This window comes from Lissotriton helveticus, chromosome 2_2 (assembly GCF_964261635.1).
Source record: "Lissotriton helveticus chromosome 2_2, aLisHel1.1, whole genome shotgun sequence".
Lineage (NCBI taxonomy): Eukaryota > Metazoa > Chordata > Amphibia > Caudata > Salamandridae > Lissotriton > Lissotriton helveticus.
In genome coordinates this window covers 104,210,586-104,229,768 of record NC_136060.1, presented here as the reverse complement: position 1 = coordinate 104,229,768, position 19,183 = coordinate 104,210,586, and the positions used below count along the sequence as shown (strand labels likewise).

Below are 19,183 nucleotides of genomic sequence, written 5' to 3'. Positions count from 1 at the left end.
ACCCATGTATCAAAGGCAGGGAGTTTTACCCTGTCTGGTAGTGGAACAGTAGATCGCATCATATACATCTGCTTAATGCATGGAGCATAACACTATCCAGATCAGTCCAGTCTGTCCCATCCTTTTCACCCATTTCATTTTTGCAGATCCCCAGGATAAATCAACAGCATACAGGTGACTTTCTTTTCAGGGCCCCGCATTCTGGATTAAGCCAACATTGCATTTGACAATGATTAAGACATAGCTTTTGGTAGACTCAGCAAACAATTTTGTTGTTAGGCTTCCATTTTGTATATTTGTGCCCCTCCTCTATTTTGTTCCTTAGCACCAATCGCGAAATCCTTCCTATAGTCAAAACCTTCTTGTGTGCGATTCTGTTTACTATGATCAACATATATCAACATATATCTTACTCATGGTCTATTAAAAGGTTTGAACAGTAAAATACCACATCATTGTATCATTAACAGCTGGGTGCTAAGGACATCATAACACTATGATCACATGTTGCCACACATTCTACAAATTAACTATGCAGACTGGCAGTGTCCTTTCCATGGAAGAAACTAAAAAGAAACAACCATAAATTAAGCAATGAAAATATGCAACAGTTCACTTTTAAACATTTAATAGTGCACTTATTGATATATTCTGTACATTGCAAGTTAGAAACCTTTTCCTTTATTGTATTCACTTTAGACTTTTATCGCTCGATAAAAAGTCAAAAGTACAAAAAAGAATAATATCTGAGGTATAAATACACGTATATTTTAAATAATTAAGCTTTAACATGCTATCCTATAATAGTACACTGACCAAGTATACAAGTTTACAGTTCAATGGTATGTACAAAATAAAATCTTACAATTTAAAAATAATAATTTTGAAAATTACAAATACAGCGTTTACATAATCAAGACAAACACTGACATTTGAAACACTCAAACAAGCTTGCCTGCAACAAAACAAATATTCTTCATCAGAAAGCCTTTGACATAATACTGACAATGGTAAATAAAAAAAATCCTTCTTTCACCTCCCACTCATACGTCATCCACTAGGGATCAGTATAAAATTAATTTATCACGAACAACTTCATCTTCCAAGCAATACCTCACTTTACACTAAAACTTGCAGAAACCGACATTTCAAAAAGGATCTTTCTGTCGCTGCTACTTCCTGATTGTCAACTAAGGTGTATTCTCTGGGTTTTTAAAAGCTGCCAAAAATGACTTGTGCTTAAGAAGCCATGGTATACAACTAACAAAAGTGTACATCAGGGTATATAAAAAGAACCCAGGAATGATTCTATAAACGTAAAACTATTTTTGATTGGTCTCCATCACAGAAGACCTTAGGCCTTCTCTGTCTAACACAGTCCTATAAAAGATCAGGACAGGGTCAAAAATCCAGGGGGAAACTGTTGAGACAATTCCCCATTACCTTACTAGTGTTTGGACCATATGCTCCAACATCCGATTTTAAAAGATGCAGAGCAAACTTTGCAAGGTTCCTGTAAATCAATATAGATTATAACCTTCATGGCGAGGATGGTGATATACATTAATTTACAATATATTGACACAGCTTCTATATAGTTGCATTTTAACTAATGGCTCTAAAGAGAATTATAGGTGAGTCGGCGACCACGTTTTATTGCTCACAACAGGGATCATTCCAGATAATAGTGGAGTGAGGGACCATAAGGTACACCTCGCAACAGCTAGTTATGCATGTACTAAAGGAGCAGATAAAAACGATCCAGTCTAAACGGTATAAGATCCATTTAAATCTGGCTGTCTGCCCACCACTGTCAACCACCATGCTTTTAACTTGCTTTACCACTTTACTAAACACATTTTCACCAGAGCTAGTCTCCAGTCTGCACAAGACCACATTGTAAAGTACCAACTTATTCAGTGGACACACCAGTCCCTTATAGCACTTGAAAACACAATGACAACCAAAGGCAAGGATAATATCACACACAGGAATGCAGTTTTTGTATCCATAATGTTCCTCAATACACTTACTATAGTTTTGCTTCTCAGAAGCAATCCATAATGTCCAACAACAAAAAATAAATTGTCTTGCATGAAGAGAGCTACAGTTCTTTGTTTTGCAATTAAGGCCTAGTCCACAGGCCTCATGCAGATGCAAAGCAGCATTAAACGTTAAACATTGCTAAAAGTCCTTAAATAATTTGCAAATTGAGTCCAATTTCTAGCATTTTGGTTTAGAGAGGTGTCTTGAGAAGAGGTCATTATGACCACGTGTGAATAAGCAACAGTTTCCAGGAACAGAGCATATATCTTTGGACAGAGTCAGCAGTGGTCACCTAGATTTTGAATCTTTTCTTTCAATGTTCTGATTGTTGAATGAATCCCGAATCTTCACCACTTCAGCTGCGCAGAAATGGCCAAAGGTCTTATGGTACCATTCAGGCATGTGCCCCCTAAAACCAGAAAGCAAACTGCGAGTTAGTGCTGTGATAAAGTCAAGAAGAAAGAACGGATACCTGCACACAAAATGGCAACACTTGAATTTTGAGATGCTGTAAAACACAAGTTAAATGAAAGAGACACCAGCTATCATTTGATCTTTCTTTTTTACAGTTACAAAGCTTAGCACCATTTCCTGCAGCGTGCCATTAGCCAAATAAGTGGCATAATGCTGATGCTTACATAGACACATTTTTCTAAATATTTAGCTTGAATACTTTAATTTCAAAAAGCATTTAGATTGAAAACATTTCATCAAAAAAAAAAAGTCTGATGTGGCTATGGGATTCCAAATATCAGAGAGAAAATATCTTTTTTCAAATCAGAAGATTCTGTTAGAAGGTGAATATTACGACTGAGTGAGTTGGGGACAGTTACTGCTTGGATGGGTATGTCCCCTGCATGATAAACAGACGTGTGCCCATGCCCCCACCCCCACCCCTTTTAACAACACCCAGACCTCCACACACACCATCAACACTCCTCACACCTACAGCGGGCATCATCACTCCGCTCACCCCTAACAGCACAGCTCTCACACACAACACACCTAACATAGTCCAGCACCAGAACAACACGCACTGCGACAAATCCCCCCCCTTCATCCCCCCCATTCTCAGCCCCCATTACCCACTAACTAGCCACGCAGAACACACCTCCTCTCTTAATTCAACTCCCCCTCCCCACAACAGGACCATCCCCTATCCCATTTCCCCTCCTACTCTCAGCCCCCATTACCCTTCCTGCTCCCCCACCACGACTACCAGTCTCCCAGCCTACACCCTGACCCCCCCGCCTACCACCAATGCCCTCACTCATACCACCAACCTCCTCCCTACCTCATCCACACCCCTCCCGCCCAAAACATCTCTCCCCCCTAGCACCTCCCCGTACACCAACACAACGCATACCTCCTCGAACACCAGCCCACGCACCCACCTGCACACGAATTCCCTAGTCAGCCATTCACCTCTGACTGCCGCCCCCACCTCCACCACCTACCCCACGATGGACATCATCATGACCACCCTTACTCAGATCAAAGAAGACATACACAACATCAAGGAACTACTCGCCACCCACCTCATACACCCTGCACCCACCTCCCCTCTCAACTTGTCCCCTACCCCTCCAGCTGACTCCCTCACTCAACACGCCCCAAACAGGGCGTCAATTGCTGTCCATAGGCGCAGCAATTGCCCTCGTCGTCCCTACAACCCCTCACACAACTACACCTCCCCGCCCAACGGGTCCCCTCGTCCCCCTTGTCGTCCCTACAACCCCTCACACAACTACAACCCCTCACACAACTACACCTCCTCGCCCAACAGGTCCCCCACCCTTCCGACTAACTCTCTCACTCAACTCTCCCCCAACCTGACCTCACTCCCAGCTAGCAATCGCAACAACCGCCCTCGTCGCACCCTCAACTCTACTTCTGACCGCGACACACTCACCCTTCTCCGCTCCTATGACCCAGCCCCCCAAAATAACACAATGACCCCACACCTCAACATTCCCACGATACACTCAAATCCCCTTAGACCCCCCACACTAAACAGCAGATTCTCCATCCCCAATAACCTTAGAAAAGTCCCTCTCTCTCTAGAACCGTCCACCACTCTCAACACACCTCGTCTCAAATGCACTCTCCTCAACTGTAGATCGGCCTCGAAACACTCTGCCGCTATTGCTGATCTCATCTTATCAACGGACCTTGACATACTCATCTTGACCGAAACCTGGCTAACTGAATCTTCGACACCTATAATGGACATTCTGGTTCCTCCCAACTACCACATTATCAGGCTAGACAGAGTAGGCAAATTAGGTGGTGGAATCGCATGCATCTACAGGAATAATCTCTCTGTGCAGAAAGTCAATTCTACCTCCCTACCATCCCCAACAACCTGGGAATACATCTGCCTTGACATTATCAGTGAGGGCAAACCGATATGCTCTCTTCACAGCATCTACAACCCACCCAGGGACAACTTCACCTTCTCCCAACAAATCATGGATATGATCACAACCATTTCCGGACGGCAGCTCACCCAAATATACCTTGGTGACTCGGTGGTAAATAGTCTTAAAAACTTCCTCGATGCCCTCAACCTAACCCAAATATGCAACAGCCCGACCCACGAGAAAGGTTCTATCCTCGACCTGATCATCTCCAAAGAGGAATCTATCCAACTCGACTCTATCCAACCCTGTGACTGGTCAGATCATCATACTGTCACATTCTTTATCAATGAAAAAGTTAAAGTTAACCCGGCTCAAGTATCCAAACCCAAAGTCTGGAAAAGAGACATGAAAAAACTCAACCCAGGCTCTCTACCCCCTAACGGGTGCAATCTCTTACTGCCACCGACAGGCGATACGGAAGTTCAAACACTGACTGACCACTATCTCAACGCTATGACCTCTATAATTAATGAGGCTGCTCCTATGCAGCTAAAAAGAGCCTCTACTAAAATCTCTAATCCATGGTACGACGGGAGACTCAATGAAGATAGACGAGACATGCGAATGGCAGAGCGTACCTGGAGATCAGCTCCCTCGGCAATGCACCTAAAAAATCTGAAGAAAAAGAGAAACGCCTACTTCAGGAAAATAAAACGCTCAAAATCAGACTTCTTCAGCCTCCAGCTCGACCAAGCAGAAAACCGTCCGAGAAAACTGAGCTAATCAGATCACAATCCAAGGATCAACCCCAACCACTCATCACTGCGCGTGAGGCACCATCCTGTGAAGACTTCGCTGCTTTCTTTACCCAAAAAACTGACAACATAAAGAGCGATCTCCTCATTGACGCAAGCCTCTACTCCAAACCCCAGTGCCTAGCAGCCACTGAACCAAAAAACAATGCCACATGGTCAACCTTTGGCACATACTCAGAAGAAGAAATTGGCAAACTGCTCAGCACCCTGAAACCATCCAATCACCTCACGGACCCCCTTCCTGCTGCAGCAGTAAAAGACTTTACCCCCTTTCTTATCCCTCTCTGGACTAAAATTATCAACAGCTATCTCCAACAAGGAAGCATACCTGACTCCCTAAAAGTTGGTCAGGTCACACCCCTCCTAAAGAAACCTACAGCCGACCCCTCTGATCTCAACAATTACCGTCCCATTACCAATATTCCCACTCTCGCCAAACTGCTGGAAAAATGCGCACAACTACAATTGTCTAAACACATTGAACAATTTGATCTCCTCAACCCGCACCAGTCAGGCTTCCGAGCAGGGCACAGTACAGAAACGGCTATGACTCACATAATTGACGACGCACTTCAAATGCTGGACCAAAACGACACCTGCCTCCTCATCCTTCTTGATCTCTCCTCAGCATTTGATACCGTTAAACATGAGAATCTACTTGAGCTCCTAAACACAAGAATGGGCTCATCTGGAACTGTTCTCAAGTGGTTCACCTCCTTTCTTCACAACAGGTCGCAGAAATTCAAGAGCAACAACCTGATGTCTTCGCCAATACCCGTAACGCTAGGTGTCCCCCAAGGATCCTCTCTATCCCCAACTCTGTTCAACCTAGTCATGGAACCGCTCACCACCTTGCTACAAGCATCCAATGTACACTTTCACATGTACGCAGATGATACCCAACTTTATCTCAAATTACAGTCCCCCAAGGACATCTTGCTCCTGAACTCAACGATTAGATGCACCCAATCCTGGCTGGCAGATAATCATCTCAAACTCAATGCCCTGAAAACAGAGTTCCTTCTGATCGCACCTCCAGCGAAGGTCTCCACCACTCAAATTTGGCTTAAAGACCTAACCGCACTCAATGTCCAACCCACCATCGTGGACTCAGCAAAATCCCTAGGCATAACACTCGACACCAATTTGAACATGCAGCAACATATCAGCAAGGCAACAAAGGGAGCAAACTTCCAGATCAGCACTCTGAGGAAACTTAAACCCTACCTCCCAGCCAAAGACTTCCAAACGGCAGTACAAGCACTAGTCATCCCTCGAATTGAATACGGCGGCATCGCCCGCTGTGGACTCCCCCTAACTACAACCGCACCCCTAAGAGCTTCTCTAAACGCTGCAGCGAGACTCATCACTGGTTCAAAAAAACACTCCCATATTACCCCTGACTTGAAATCCCTGAACTGGCTGCCATTTGAAGCCAGAATACATCTGAAAATCGCCTGCATGACACACAAGGCGGTACATCTAAAATCACCCGGATACCTCGCTCAGAAACTGACTATCTCTGGAGGAGCTAGAAACACCAGAGGCACAAACAATCTTCTGTTGAAACCTCGAAGATTCCGGAAGGAAAAAACATATAAGCGCTCCTTCTCGGGAATGGCGCCTAGGATCTGGAACTCTCTCCCGCCCGAAACCAGGCTTATCTCCTCCACCACACTCTTTAAAAATGAAGTAAAAGCTATCCTCATGGCTAAATACACCTGAACTATTATCCTGACCACGGTTAGTACTCTGCACCGATCTATACTACATGTGTGACCCTTTTGATTATTTGTATGAACTGTCTTATTACTCACATGTTTGGCTTTGTAGCCACCTATTTGTACCATTTTGTACTCATGTCATGTTGGGCTTAGTTGCCACCTATTTGTATTAATTGACCTATTGATTTATCTGTTAACCATGCTCCCCCATGTACTCCTCTTTGTAAAGCGCTCTGATATCTGCAAGGATCTTGTCCGCGCTATATAAAACTTTCTAAATAAATAAATAAATAAATAAATAAATACTGCATGTGAAACTGGTATTCTACATTTTATTTTGGCCCAGACATTATACTAATCTATTGTGGAGTGTAGAGGCCTAGACCTTTTGTGTGTAGGACCTGCACTGTGACATGGAGGGGGATCACCAAGAGTTCCCTCATAGAAGACAGTGGACTACTGTCCCTGCCATGGGCGCATTATATAAAGGTGGCAATCTTTTGTGTTTTTTAATCGATTGTAACAATCAGACCTTTTTCAGAGAGCTGTATCAGAGAACACACTGTCTATTAACCCCTTAAATGTACGGTTTCGGTTATGTGACATACAGACAGACCCTGGTGTGGATATCTTGTGTACATTTTGAGTGTATGAATGCACAGTGAGCATGTGAACATGGTAGTACGAATCTGTGTTGTGTGAGTCTGTGTATTGAACCTAGTGGGTTCCATTTTGGATACCCCTGGTCCAGCATGGCTTTAGATGGACAGTGAGGGCAACTTCCCCACACATGACAGTCTTTTCCCTGTATTTCTGATGTTGGCATGTAGATCCAGACACAAGTGAGGAGGCTGGAGACAGGGCCACCCTCAGAAATTCCGTGAAGATGTTGCTAGCAAGAGGTTGCTGATTAGTTCTTCCTGAGCACTGCCATTTGGCCCTCTGAGACGGGTCTGACGGCACACAGCCACTTATTACATTAGAAGACTGCTAACTGAATAGTGCAGCAAAATATATATTGGAACAATCTGACATATCACAAGAATCTTAAATAAAGTGGCCTTATGTGTGCAGCACATTGATGTGCATGCCATTTACGTTATTGATTTTTTTGCATGAAGGAGACATTTATAAAAATAAATTAGACATACCTTAAATCGATTCTGCAGATGTAAGTAAGCTTTGATTTTCCCATGCCGGAAGGCTCAATCAAATAGCGAGACATGAGAACATTAACTCTGACGCCTACAATGGGTGCACGGTCATGATCCACGGAGGTCATCAGCAGTGCACAGGCACCTTTTGGTAAATTTGTTCTCCATGATCTAATAAAAAAAGAAATAGGTACTCGATTAATAATAAACAGAAGAAGATCTGTCCATAAAGAAATGCCAATGTTTTCCAGCAAAATGTTCCTTGTAAAGAGACAAGGGGAGCGTCATGGGGATCAGAGAATGCCTAGAGACCCTACAGGACATCACATTACCTGGTTTCTAGCGGACATTCCTCAGCTCCTGCCCACTGTCCCTTTTCACAAACCTTCTCCAAAACATGGAAGAATAACTGGGCTTTTACTGTCAATCAACTCCTTTGAATCTTAACCAGGGACGACAGGCAGGGAGAATGGTTTCAAATGTTCACAAAAGGTAGATAAAGCCGTTTTTCAATGCTTTGACATTAAAGTAACTGCTATGAGATAGACGCACGGCACCTCAATATAGTTATCCAATTTTCATTCATCCAGGATTGGCGAGAAAGCCAAGATGTGCACAAGAAACAGTGGTTAGAGAATGTCCTTTTACTAGTTGCAAAGAGTTTGACATCTGCCCAAGGATGACTGAAGTCTTCGCAAGTAGTACATTTAAGTACTGAAAAATAAAGTGGTGCATTCTTGTTTGGAGATTTGAGGCATTCTTACAACATTTAACGTGCACACAAGAGACTGACACATCCGAATGCTTGAAGGTTGATTTGTACATGCTTAGTTCAAGCAGTTTGAAATCTATGGTACCTGCTGACTGTCCGAGTAACAAGAATATTCTTTCTTGGAGGGGTAGGGGAGATGATGTGGCTAGCATAATGCTGTCAAAATACAGGTATGAGGTTATAAAAATGTGTAATGAGTCCTGAAAGTATTTACTCGACAGTGACTGCTGAAGCAATTCTGAAATATACCTAGAAAAAATTAATAGAAGTCCTATTCATTATTGATTCATGTGCTCTATGACTGATTATGCATATGAAATCATGATGCAGTAATTAGAAGGGGGGGGGGGATTTCACACGTTTGGGTACAACAGCCCTGAAGCAGTGGATCTGAACAGAAGGAAACATATATATGCAATGTGACGGCGCTTCTCAATAAGAAAACAAAAAACAAGCTTTATCAGCTTTCATCATCTACCAATAAATAAATGAATAAATGGTATGATAATAAGTACGCTCATGTTATGTTGTTTTTAAACATATATCCAGTTGGGCACTTCAAAAATGAAAACGTTAAATATTTGATGTAAAGGTTCACCTTAACACTACGTAGTCCCTGGCTGGGTGTGGTGCCATGCTGTTCTGTACATATTGGTAGATCTCAGTCTGGTTGTCCAAAGTGTCTATGACTTTAGAATCCAAAAGATCTTCATCCCAAAGGTGCTGTTCTTTCAGAATGCGGTTCAAGACATCCTCGGGTGCAGCTGGGACTTCAATGCTTGCTTTCCACAACCGAAGTGGTGGGCCCTCGCACACCTAGGAGAAACATTGCTGTTCAGTGCAAGTAGTTCTTCTTAAAATATATTATATATATATATATATATATATATATATATATATATATTATATTATATATCTTGACAAAAGCTTACTTTTATGCCGAAACGTGTCAGAGCGAACTGGATTTGGGAAGAATGTACATGTATTTTTTTTTAGCACAATACTCTCACCCAAGTGCCAAGGCACACAAAACAATGGAACTTGTATATAGTATACTGGGGCCCTCGGTTGCAGCATCACAGGTAGAGACTGTAATTTCAAAAGAAGCTTGTGCGGTTTCTCGAATAGAGAATGTATTAGTGGAGATAATCTGCTGGGGGACTAAGGAGCAATCTCAGTTAAAATAAAAAGGTATCTGGTGTCTCGGAACCTCTTCCAATTGTAGAACCAATGTCAAGTCAAACATTCATAAAAAGAGCACGGAACATGTACTTCCCATAGTAATAAAATGGATTATTTACATGTTGCCCAATATTAGTCTTTTGTAAGGAACAGGAGAACTATTTAGTATCCCTTCCACTCCCAAATGATGCAGTTATGCACTGTAATCCAGAATGAAGGCTGCAAACAAGCAAGGCAATAAGGTAGGAACAACTCCTAGTGCTATCAGAATCTTATTGAAAGCCAGCTAGAGACACTGGTTTTCCCTATAGATCACAGTACAAATCAAATAATGATTAAATGTTTCAGGTAGTGTGTTCTGCTCCATCTCAAACTATGTTGTGCAACTTTTATGGAGTGCCCCGGACACTCAATTAGTATGTAAAGGCTAATCCCGGGCCATGATGGATAATAATAGTTTTGTTGTTACCTTCTTGTAAGCTAGGTCCGCGGGCTCTGAGGTGGAACAACTGACCCAGCCCTTGAATTTCTCCTTGACCTCTCTCAATAGACAATCAATGGATTCCTGGAGATAGGAACGATAGTCTGACGGCTCGTCACTGTTCTGTCGCCCCAGCTCTTCCAAGCTCACTGGCCTTAGGTCTTGTTCCATGTACGAATTCCTGCATTTGCTCATTTCTTCAGGGATCTAAAACAAGAATCAGAAAAAACAGTTGGTGGCAGGATGCCCTTTAGTCATGCAAAAGTTACAAAATATTAGCTTCTGCTTGGTATAAGACAAACCCTTCCACCCTGAATTAGTACTGTGCCAGATGACTTAACCACTGCAAAAACCTGAAGACCACATTATGTGCAGAATAATGCACAGATGGTGAATCTATGAAAGATGTACTCCGCAAAATATATCAAAGAACACAGACCAACAGCCATACATATCCAGCACAACTAGGGGGACAGGGTGATGTGCATTTGTGAAGTACATTGTGATGTGTAATGCAACAGGCATTGGGCAGTGATATGCATCAGACAGGTATAGGTTAATTTACACCAAGAGCAATAATGAATGATGGTGGGAAATATTGAAAGTGCAAGTGGTGAGTAGAGGCCTATGTGCTGTCCAATGGGGCAAAGAGTGATGTACAGCAGGGAGAAGATTCCAATGTGCTCCATGCTATGACTGGCAGCTCCAACTAGTCATGGCTATTTTGGCTAGCAGCATTTTTGCATGCTAGGTTTGTAAAATTATACTTGTGATGGTAAAAACAAAACAGCAAGTCCCAGAAAACAAAGTTGTCTTAGCCGGAACGTACTAAGGATGGACACATGACATAGGTCACATCTCACTGTTTTACAATGCACTAATGAAGCACCTGATCAAGTATTTCTGTGAAGGCTGAATTTCTTTGAAACAGTACCCCAATGAAAATATTACATGTACTGTTAAAGAGTGGAATTCCATTCCAGAAACAAGAACCTTACATACTTTTCTCTACCAATAGCAAAATCAGCATTTCAACAAATTATTGCATCTCAAAGAGAACTGGCTAGATGAATGTTGCAGACATCCTAAATATCAGTTAAAAAAAGTTCTTATTTATAGATATTTCAAGCGCTGTACCCAGTTACCCAGTTACTATACTTTGCAGTGGACTGTGGCTTGCACAGAGACAGCGCCAATAACGTTTCAAATGGCATCCAGGACATCAATGTGTTTGAGAATAAGGGCTCTGCCTACCAATAGCAAATCATGGGTAAATGATTGTGTAAGTCTGGGCCGGAGTCATTGCCCAGACCAAGACTGACCTGGAAGAGCTTCTTGCACTCTGCAATCATGTGGGCCAGCCCCTGGGTTGCCGCAAGGTTCTCATTCAGATCCTTCTGGTCCGGTTTGCCTAGGCTCTGCTTTCTCTGCATCACCCTATTAGGAAGAATTAAAAATATCAATAGATGAGGATTTGTGGTATGGGACAGAGTGGAACAAAGGGCAAGCATTAATTAAGCTGAACGTCCAGGTTGTACAGATTACCTGCACATATAGATTTGGCAATTAGGCAAAACAGAGGCACTTCTTTCAACATTACAGACTCATCCGTGTCCTCTTCTGGAGCTAGTTTTCTCAGTGCACACCAGCAACACAAAAACGATAATCATCACCCATGTTCAACAGAAGGCACACCCTCACATATCAAACGTAACATTTGTGTGCATGCACAAAATAGTTCCGAAGTAAATAACGTGCACAGAATTCCTTAAAAATTGCATCTGTTTTTTTTATACTGTCATCATTAATACAGGAGCCAAGTGTTTCATTGAAAATAAATGTTCCATGAAATCAATCAGGGAATGGCATATAAACAGGACAGTACGAGCAGGATGAGTTAGGTAGTTTCAAGTTGCTATGATAACATTTTAAGTATAGACTAAGAGTTTCAGGGCCACAAGGGCACCCAAGTTCACCCATGTTTCTATTTTTCTTGGTTTCTGTTTTCTGTTTCCCAGCGTGTATTGTTGCCCATGGGGAATCTTGGAGAGATCAGAATTCACAACTACGCTATCTGACTGTTCAAGTCCCCATCAGTGGCAGAGTCGCTCTATCTCAGTTAAGTTTCAGAAAGACAAAACACACCACTACATCAAACCGAACTTATAGTGTGGTCTAGGACAGAAAAATCACTGAGCTCAGTGAACTGAGAAGATAGCAGAAACCCGACACTCTCATAACATATCAGGATTTACAGGGACACGGGAATGGTTCCCTTGGTGCTGTGTGCGTCATTTGAACAAAGGCTTAGATTTCCCATAAAAAGCTGTTGGGGCGCATGAATGTGTTTTGTTTACACGTGCTCAGTGCCCTTTTCCGAATGACACAGCCTCCAGATTGAAATCGTACACGGCTTCCCTGACTTCTCAGCTGTGTAATCAGTTCTAAAAGTTCTTGCCTTTGCCCATCCAGAGCAAGGCAGAACAATTCCCTGGAATCTTCTTGCGGGAAGTCGCCATATACACCACGTGTGACACTTGCAGTCTAATCTATGCTAAAACTGCCCAGTAAACATATCTACGAAGCAATCTTCATGCTAAGAACTATTAGGCTGTCTGCTTGGGAGTATGAAGATTGCTCTTTAGTTCAGTTTACACGAGATGGACAGTTTGCAAGGGGAGAGACGCACATTGAGAAACAGAAATAAACAATTTTATTTAGGGCTAACTATTACTATTAAAGGTCATTGCTTGGTGTCACTAATTTCTGAAGGAAAGGGAATTGAGGTGACAGGATCTGCTCAAAAGAACAGCTTGGTCAAGTAGCAAAGCCATTGATTTGAGCTCACATCCCACATTCAACAACTGAGCTATTAAACCACAGCTTGTCACAAACAGCAATAATGCCACTAATTACTGAAATGATTCTTATGCATAGAAAAATGCCCAATGAATACATTGTTTTAGACCTCACTCAGTAGCTATCCACCAAGGCCTCTAAAATATATGCTCTCCAACTAGAGCAGAACCTGGAAAACATATACACTGATAATCATACTAATTAACCACTAATCCTTTATGGGTTCCGGAATAGCGTGCTACTCGCTGAAAAAATGCTTCGGTGCCACGTCAGGTGTAGTAAGCACTACATAAATGAAATTGCAATACACACATTACAAAACAATAATCTGAATTTTGGCTACATGCAATGAATGCGAGTGGATTAGTGAAGTTAGTCAACCAGTTAACGATAAAAATACAACAGTCCCTATGCAAGGCTGTTCGATTAATGTATAGCAGCTCCCTACTTCAGCATACAATTGTCCAAGCACACTCAACATTAAGATAGTGGCCACGAAAGAGTCCTTGAAAAATATTTTTTACTTCCTCAGCTCTACTAATTACCTTGGAGAAGAATTTTCCCTTTTCAGTGTGTTGAGGTGAAAGAGGGAAGGTGCCAAGCACACTGCAAGGTTGGTGGGCGTCATCTGGTTTTCATCCACCTCCGCGGCAACGTCACTCAGAAAATATAGGATGGTCTGCAGGACATCTCTATTTTCGTCGGGTAAGAGCATAATGGCAGCCTTGATGGCCTGGAGTCGCTGGTCTTTAGGGACATCTGCAAAACATCACACCATGCCACTATTAGCTGCCAACATTTAACCACAGTGAAGTATTTCCCTCCAGTGCCAGGAAAACCTTCAAGGTCGCACTACGTCATGGCTGAGCACACCCAATTTTTCCAAAAAGAATCGTTAAATATCATCATCCCATATAAATCTAATTGATGAATATGTTGTAGTCCCATAAGGGATTTTAAACATTAGGCTTGCGAGTGTGAAATGGGGCATGGCCTGCAATCTACCACAGTCTTGCCAACGGTGAACATGTCTCATCAAATATGATTCTACAGTGGGGCACCAGTATAAACAGCATGTCTCACTTGACGAAGAGTGGGAAAAAAATGGAAATAACTATAAAATCCAATTATCCTAAGTAAGACATAGCAAGAAAACACATTACCATATATAAACGCGCAATCTAAGCGAGTCACTGGGCAAGAGGAGCCGGGTGACATGATGGAAAAAGCACGTCACTCCAAGGCACCACCAGAAGGCGAGCTGATTACACAGCTCCATGGCTACCGAGCACAACAAAGGCCTGGCCTGGAGTTAAAGCAACCAATGTTTTTATAAAATAAAATAAAACACAAGAGTGGCTCGTGAAATAAACCAGCCCTTCGCCATTTTAAAAGGCGGTAGAGATGCTCAAGAATATAGCTTCTACTTTTTTAAAACGACAAAGAATTCTGTGTAGCATCACACAATGTCACACAATGACGAACCACAAGAATACGGCTGTGCGTGGTCCAAAAAACGTGTTTACAGAATGTCACACTGAACACCCTAGAAAAACTCATCGTGTGGAAAACGGCAGCAGCAGGACCAAGATGTATTCACCGTAAAGTCAGACATAGGCCCTGCTTTTCATTTAGAATTATATGGCGTTCCTGAGGAGAAATGGCGCTCGGCTTGTAAACGCCGCTTCCCTTCAGCGTCTGCCCCGGTACAGGGCCAGAGGCCACACTTAATAAGCTGCTTCCTCTGCGACCACCCGAATCTTCCCAAGAAAAAAACATCACAAGCACCGTGGGTTCGGGCCTCAGAGGAATTCCAAACACTGCAGCCGTGTGAACATTAGGATGCCAAAAAACAGAACTGAACAGGGCCAACCATGAGCCATGTGAAGGTCGGCAAAGGGGGTGAACAGGGTCAAAAAACAGGAAATGTTGCTGTACCTCCCCCAACCCGAAGGCTGGTACTGCTTTCTTTTCAGAAATACCAAATCCACATGTGGTCTTAACGGGGCCACAGAGGGAAAAAAATGGGCATGAATAAATAAGAAAAAAAGGCAAAATCCAAACAGCATTTGACAATCGAGCACAGACATCAGAAATGGTAGAAATGTGTTAGCCAAAAAAGAATGGGAAGGATGCGTGATTGCTGAAAACAACACATCAAGCACACAATATTTATCAGAAATGTAGAACACGAAGCATAAAACTCACATCACAGCGCCAGTTATTCTTCCAGAGCACAGAGGTAGGGGTTGCGCCTTTGCAACACCTCTTCCGATTGACACTAGCAATCGTAAACTTGAATACAAAAAAATCTTAACTATATTGGGTCCATCTTGGACACCTCCAAGTTGCTTTTAATTTGGGCGAAGGGTCAGTAGCACTATCACAATTGTGCAGCCCAAAATGTTATAGGTGGAAAAAATACAGCAACTGCTTTTGCTCGAGCCAATGAATTTGTCTCTTTGGGTGGCTAGTACAAAACAATGCTGTGTAAGTGAGAAGCAGAGGTTTCCTTTAGTTTGGAAGGAAGTCTCAAAGCGATGACTTTGCCGCAGTAAATTATTTGCAACCCGGTTACATTGAGTCATAGTGACAGTTCACCAATGGAGACCACCACTAGTGATAAAATAAATAAAAACGTGGAGAAGTGTGGCTCAATGGTTAGAGCAGGCAGACCTTGATGCAGAGCTCTGGCCAGGGACCAGGGTTCGATTCCCGCCTCGGCGGGTCTCCGACTCATTAATTCCCCTGACTGGATATTCTCGCCTCAGTACCTGTTCTGATCATGGGTCCCACGCTGCAACTCTGGGCAATAGCTTGCTTAGTCTCCACAACGGCCCCAAAAGCGCTGGGATGCCTGGCTGCACTTGGGGGGTGCCCAGGAGTGGACATTTCCCAGGAAAGCCAGGAAGGGTTCCTAAGCGGTATACGGACAGCGCCGGGACACCTCCGATGGAGGTAGCTGTGCGCTTAACAAATTCCGACATTTACATTTTTTAGTGATGATTCTACAAGGAGACCACTGTCTGCTGTACTTACACTGGTAGATCTGCAGGAATGTCTCGGAGAGTTTGCTGGTCATAACGGGCTCCGGAAGGTCCCTGAAGTATTGCTTCAACATATCGGCCACATCATATGCCGACTGCCCGTCATAGCTAACGCCGTCTGCAGAGCTCTCGTTCATCTGTCGCAAAGCCTGGATTCGAGACTTAACACCAGATTTTCTGAACAGTCCAACCTGGCCAGGCAAAGAGACACAATAATACTGCATCAGGCGTCGTGGAGCTAGATGAGTGCCGAACAGAGAAAAAGGTTGAACTGCAGACATACAACACGTTTGAGTTCACGAAAAGAGGCAAACAAACCTGATCCAAGCAGTGGCTTCGAAGGTATCGCATGGCCTGCTGAATGCTCTGAGGTAGGGGCTGCCCTGTACGTCGTACATTGACAGCGAGGGGAACCCCAAACACACTTCTGTCCCTGTAATCCGGGACTTTCATTCTCTTCATAAACTTCGGTACAGGCCTTCAAAAAGGAGAAAAATTATTAAACCATGAAAACTCAAACACCCATCAATGCAATAACAAACTAAAGCACGGACATAAATAATTTAAAGTTGTACGAGTTCAAAGAAATGCATAATATACCAATCTAGACGAACACCCCTTTGTCAGTTAAGCAACGCCTCAAAGTCCCTGCAGCAGAGCCCTGCAAAACATCACAAATGTTCGTTGGGGGTCGGATAGGCTGGCGTCCGGGCAGAATCAAACAAGTAATGATCAGCTCACAGCAACAACAAGACAAAGTCAGAGGTCAAAAGGTTCTTCGAAAAAACAGAAGTCAAAATGAATCCCTTTTTCAGCAACATCGGGCAATGTGCCTGCTTTGGTCCATTGAGGAAGACAGGCATGTCGACAATAAGGTTTTTGTACGCCAAACACTGATTTTACAATCCCCCCCCCCCCCCCCATACACACTGGACCACCACCCAGCAGTATGATGAACAGCAGGACACGAATATAATACATCAGACGCTGTCAGCCAGAAGCTCCAGCGACACAAAAAACCTAATTGAAGCACACAAGAGCAGAAAAAGAAGAATTCATGCGGAGCCTGCTTAACTACCGTTTGATTCGCAGGGAGCCTTTTCACTAAACAGTAACAAAAGAAACATATCAGAAACTATGCACTCTTCGAGTCTGGGATTAATGGAGATTTCAGATGAACATTCAGGAAAACGAACCCATCTAAAGCCTAGGAAGAAAAGGTGTGTCAACACAACAAGAAACCAGCACGAGGCACTATGGTCGTGCAAACTTTAACGGGATGGAGATCTTAAACAAGAAAACTTTGCATTTTAAAAGCAAACAGTCGCAAACTTAAAACAGTGTTTCGCCATCCCGTTAAAGTTTGCACGACTTAAGTGCCTCGTGACTAAAGTGTACCCTGTGGTAAAATACATCGATTGCACAGTAAAAAAAAAAAAAAAAAAAAAAAGAAAAGCGCAGCGATTGAAAAATACATTACGATCACTTCAAAGAATGCGTAACAAGCCAGCCAGTCCGCCAGTCCATGCAACCTAACTGACATAATAACAACCGTTGACGAGGGACTGCAGGATTCTTTTACAAGCCGCGTTTTTCCTTCTGCCGCTGCCTGCGCCTCGTCACCACCTGTTGCTGAAGTATGAGGGTCCTACTACTACATCCATTTGACAAGACACACTAACCAGGAATTGAACACCTGGATAACAGCCACGGGGGGCTTAGAGCTGCCAGGTTGCCAATAAACAACTTCTCAAGCGAGTGGACAGATTTTCAAATTTGAGGCAAAAAACTATGTTACTAGGTGAAGCTTTTAGCCGGGCTAATCAAGTATAGGTTATCAAAAGATGATCCCAAACTTTAGCATTGTACAGAAATTAAGCACCTCTTGTGAATCAGCACTGGGCTTCTCTCTCACACGGAGTCTAGGAAATACTGTGACACGCTTCCTTTGCACAATGAACCAAAAACACCGGGGCGCCAGCAGTGCTTTCTTGTCTCTCGCGCACAAATAGGTAGTGCATCGGCATTAGCCTCACTGCCACACAGAACATGTGCATGAAAGGCAATAGTAGTGCAAGCTCATTTCACACAAAAAGCACAGGATGTCTAGCAAGCTTACCTCTCATAAACAGTGCACAGGACCATTTAAAAGAGAACCCAGCCCAAGAACCAATGAGCCCCAGAGATTGTAGGTAAAACTGCATGAGATGAACTATGCACTGACTAGACTATTCCAACAGATGATATGCCATGAGACCAGCATGACTTTGAGGACGGCTCATTATTGTATATCTCCAGTTTGCCAGGAATACATTTTTGGGGGCAAAAAAAGATCATAACATATCTAAAAACAAACAAAAACAAAAAACACTTAAGTGATTACATTAAAAAGAGTTGGGAGTGAAAGTGGATGACTACACACAAAAACTATACACCCAAATGACATCAGCCGAAGACCTGGGTTATTATAACACACTGAACACCTGGACCCATTATTAAATGAAGGACATGTCTGTCCGATGAAATACAGAGCTGGCTCAATAGTAACATACAAGTGACTATCTAAAGCGGAGTCTACAAATAACATTCATTATGAAGCACGTGCAATAGCTTTACATTAGTGGCATCAACAATCATAGGCCCTGTGCAGTGGCACAGGCCAAGAGCAAACAAGGCTGCTGAGGTTGGCCTGAACGCACAGGAGGCATTCGGCATGGCATCACAGTGATGCTTGAGAGTG

At 43.1% G+C, this 19,183-nt stretch overlaps 1 protein-coding gene across 4 annotated transcripts in view; it reads right to left on the bottom strand.

The window, feature by feature from the left end:
• Nucleotides 1–611: 611 nt before the first annotated feature.
• Nucleotides 612–19,183, bottom strand: part of DLC1 (DLC1 Rho GTPase activating protein) — a 576,904-nt gene continuing 558,332 nt past the window's right edge. For all 4 annotated transcript variants that reach the window (XM_078678149.1, XM_078678150.1, XM_078678154.1 and 1 more), the window contains exons 7-14: nt 16,762–16,921; nt 16,436–16,634; nt 13,942–14,155; nt 11,860–11,974; nt 10,526–10,744; nt 9,473–9,690; nt 8,100–8,273; nt 612–2,455 (exon numbers count right to left, since the gene is read on the bottom strand). In XM_078678149.1, the coding sequence (XP_078534275.1) occupies nt 2,335–2,455; nt 8,100–8,273; nt 9,473–9,690; nt 10,526–10,744; nt 11,860–11,974; nt 13,942–14,155; nt 16,436–16,634; nt 16,762–16,921 (1,420 nt within the window). In that variant the 3' untranslated portion in view covers nt 612–2,334. The remainder of the gene's footprint in view (nt 2,456–8,099; nt 8,274–9,472; nt 9,691–10,525; nt 10,745–11,859; nt 11,975–13,941; nt 14,156–16,435; nt 16,635–16,761; nt 16,922–19,183) is intronic.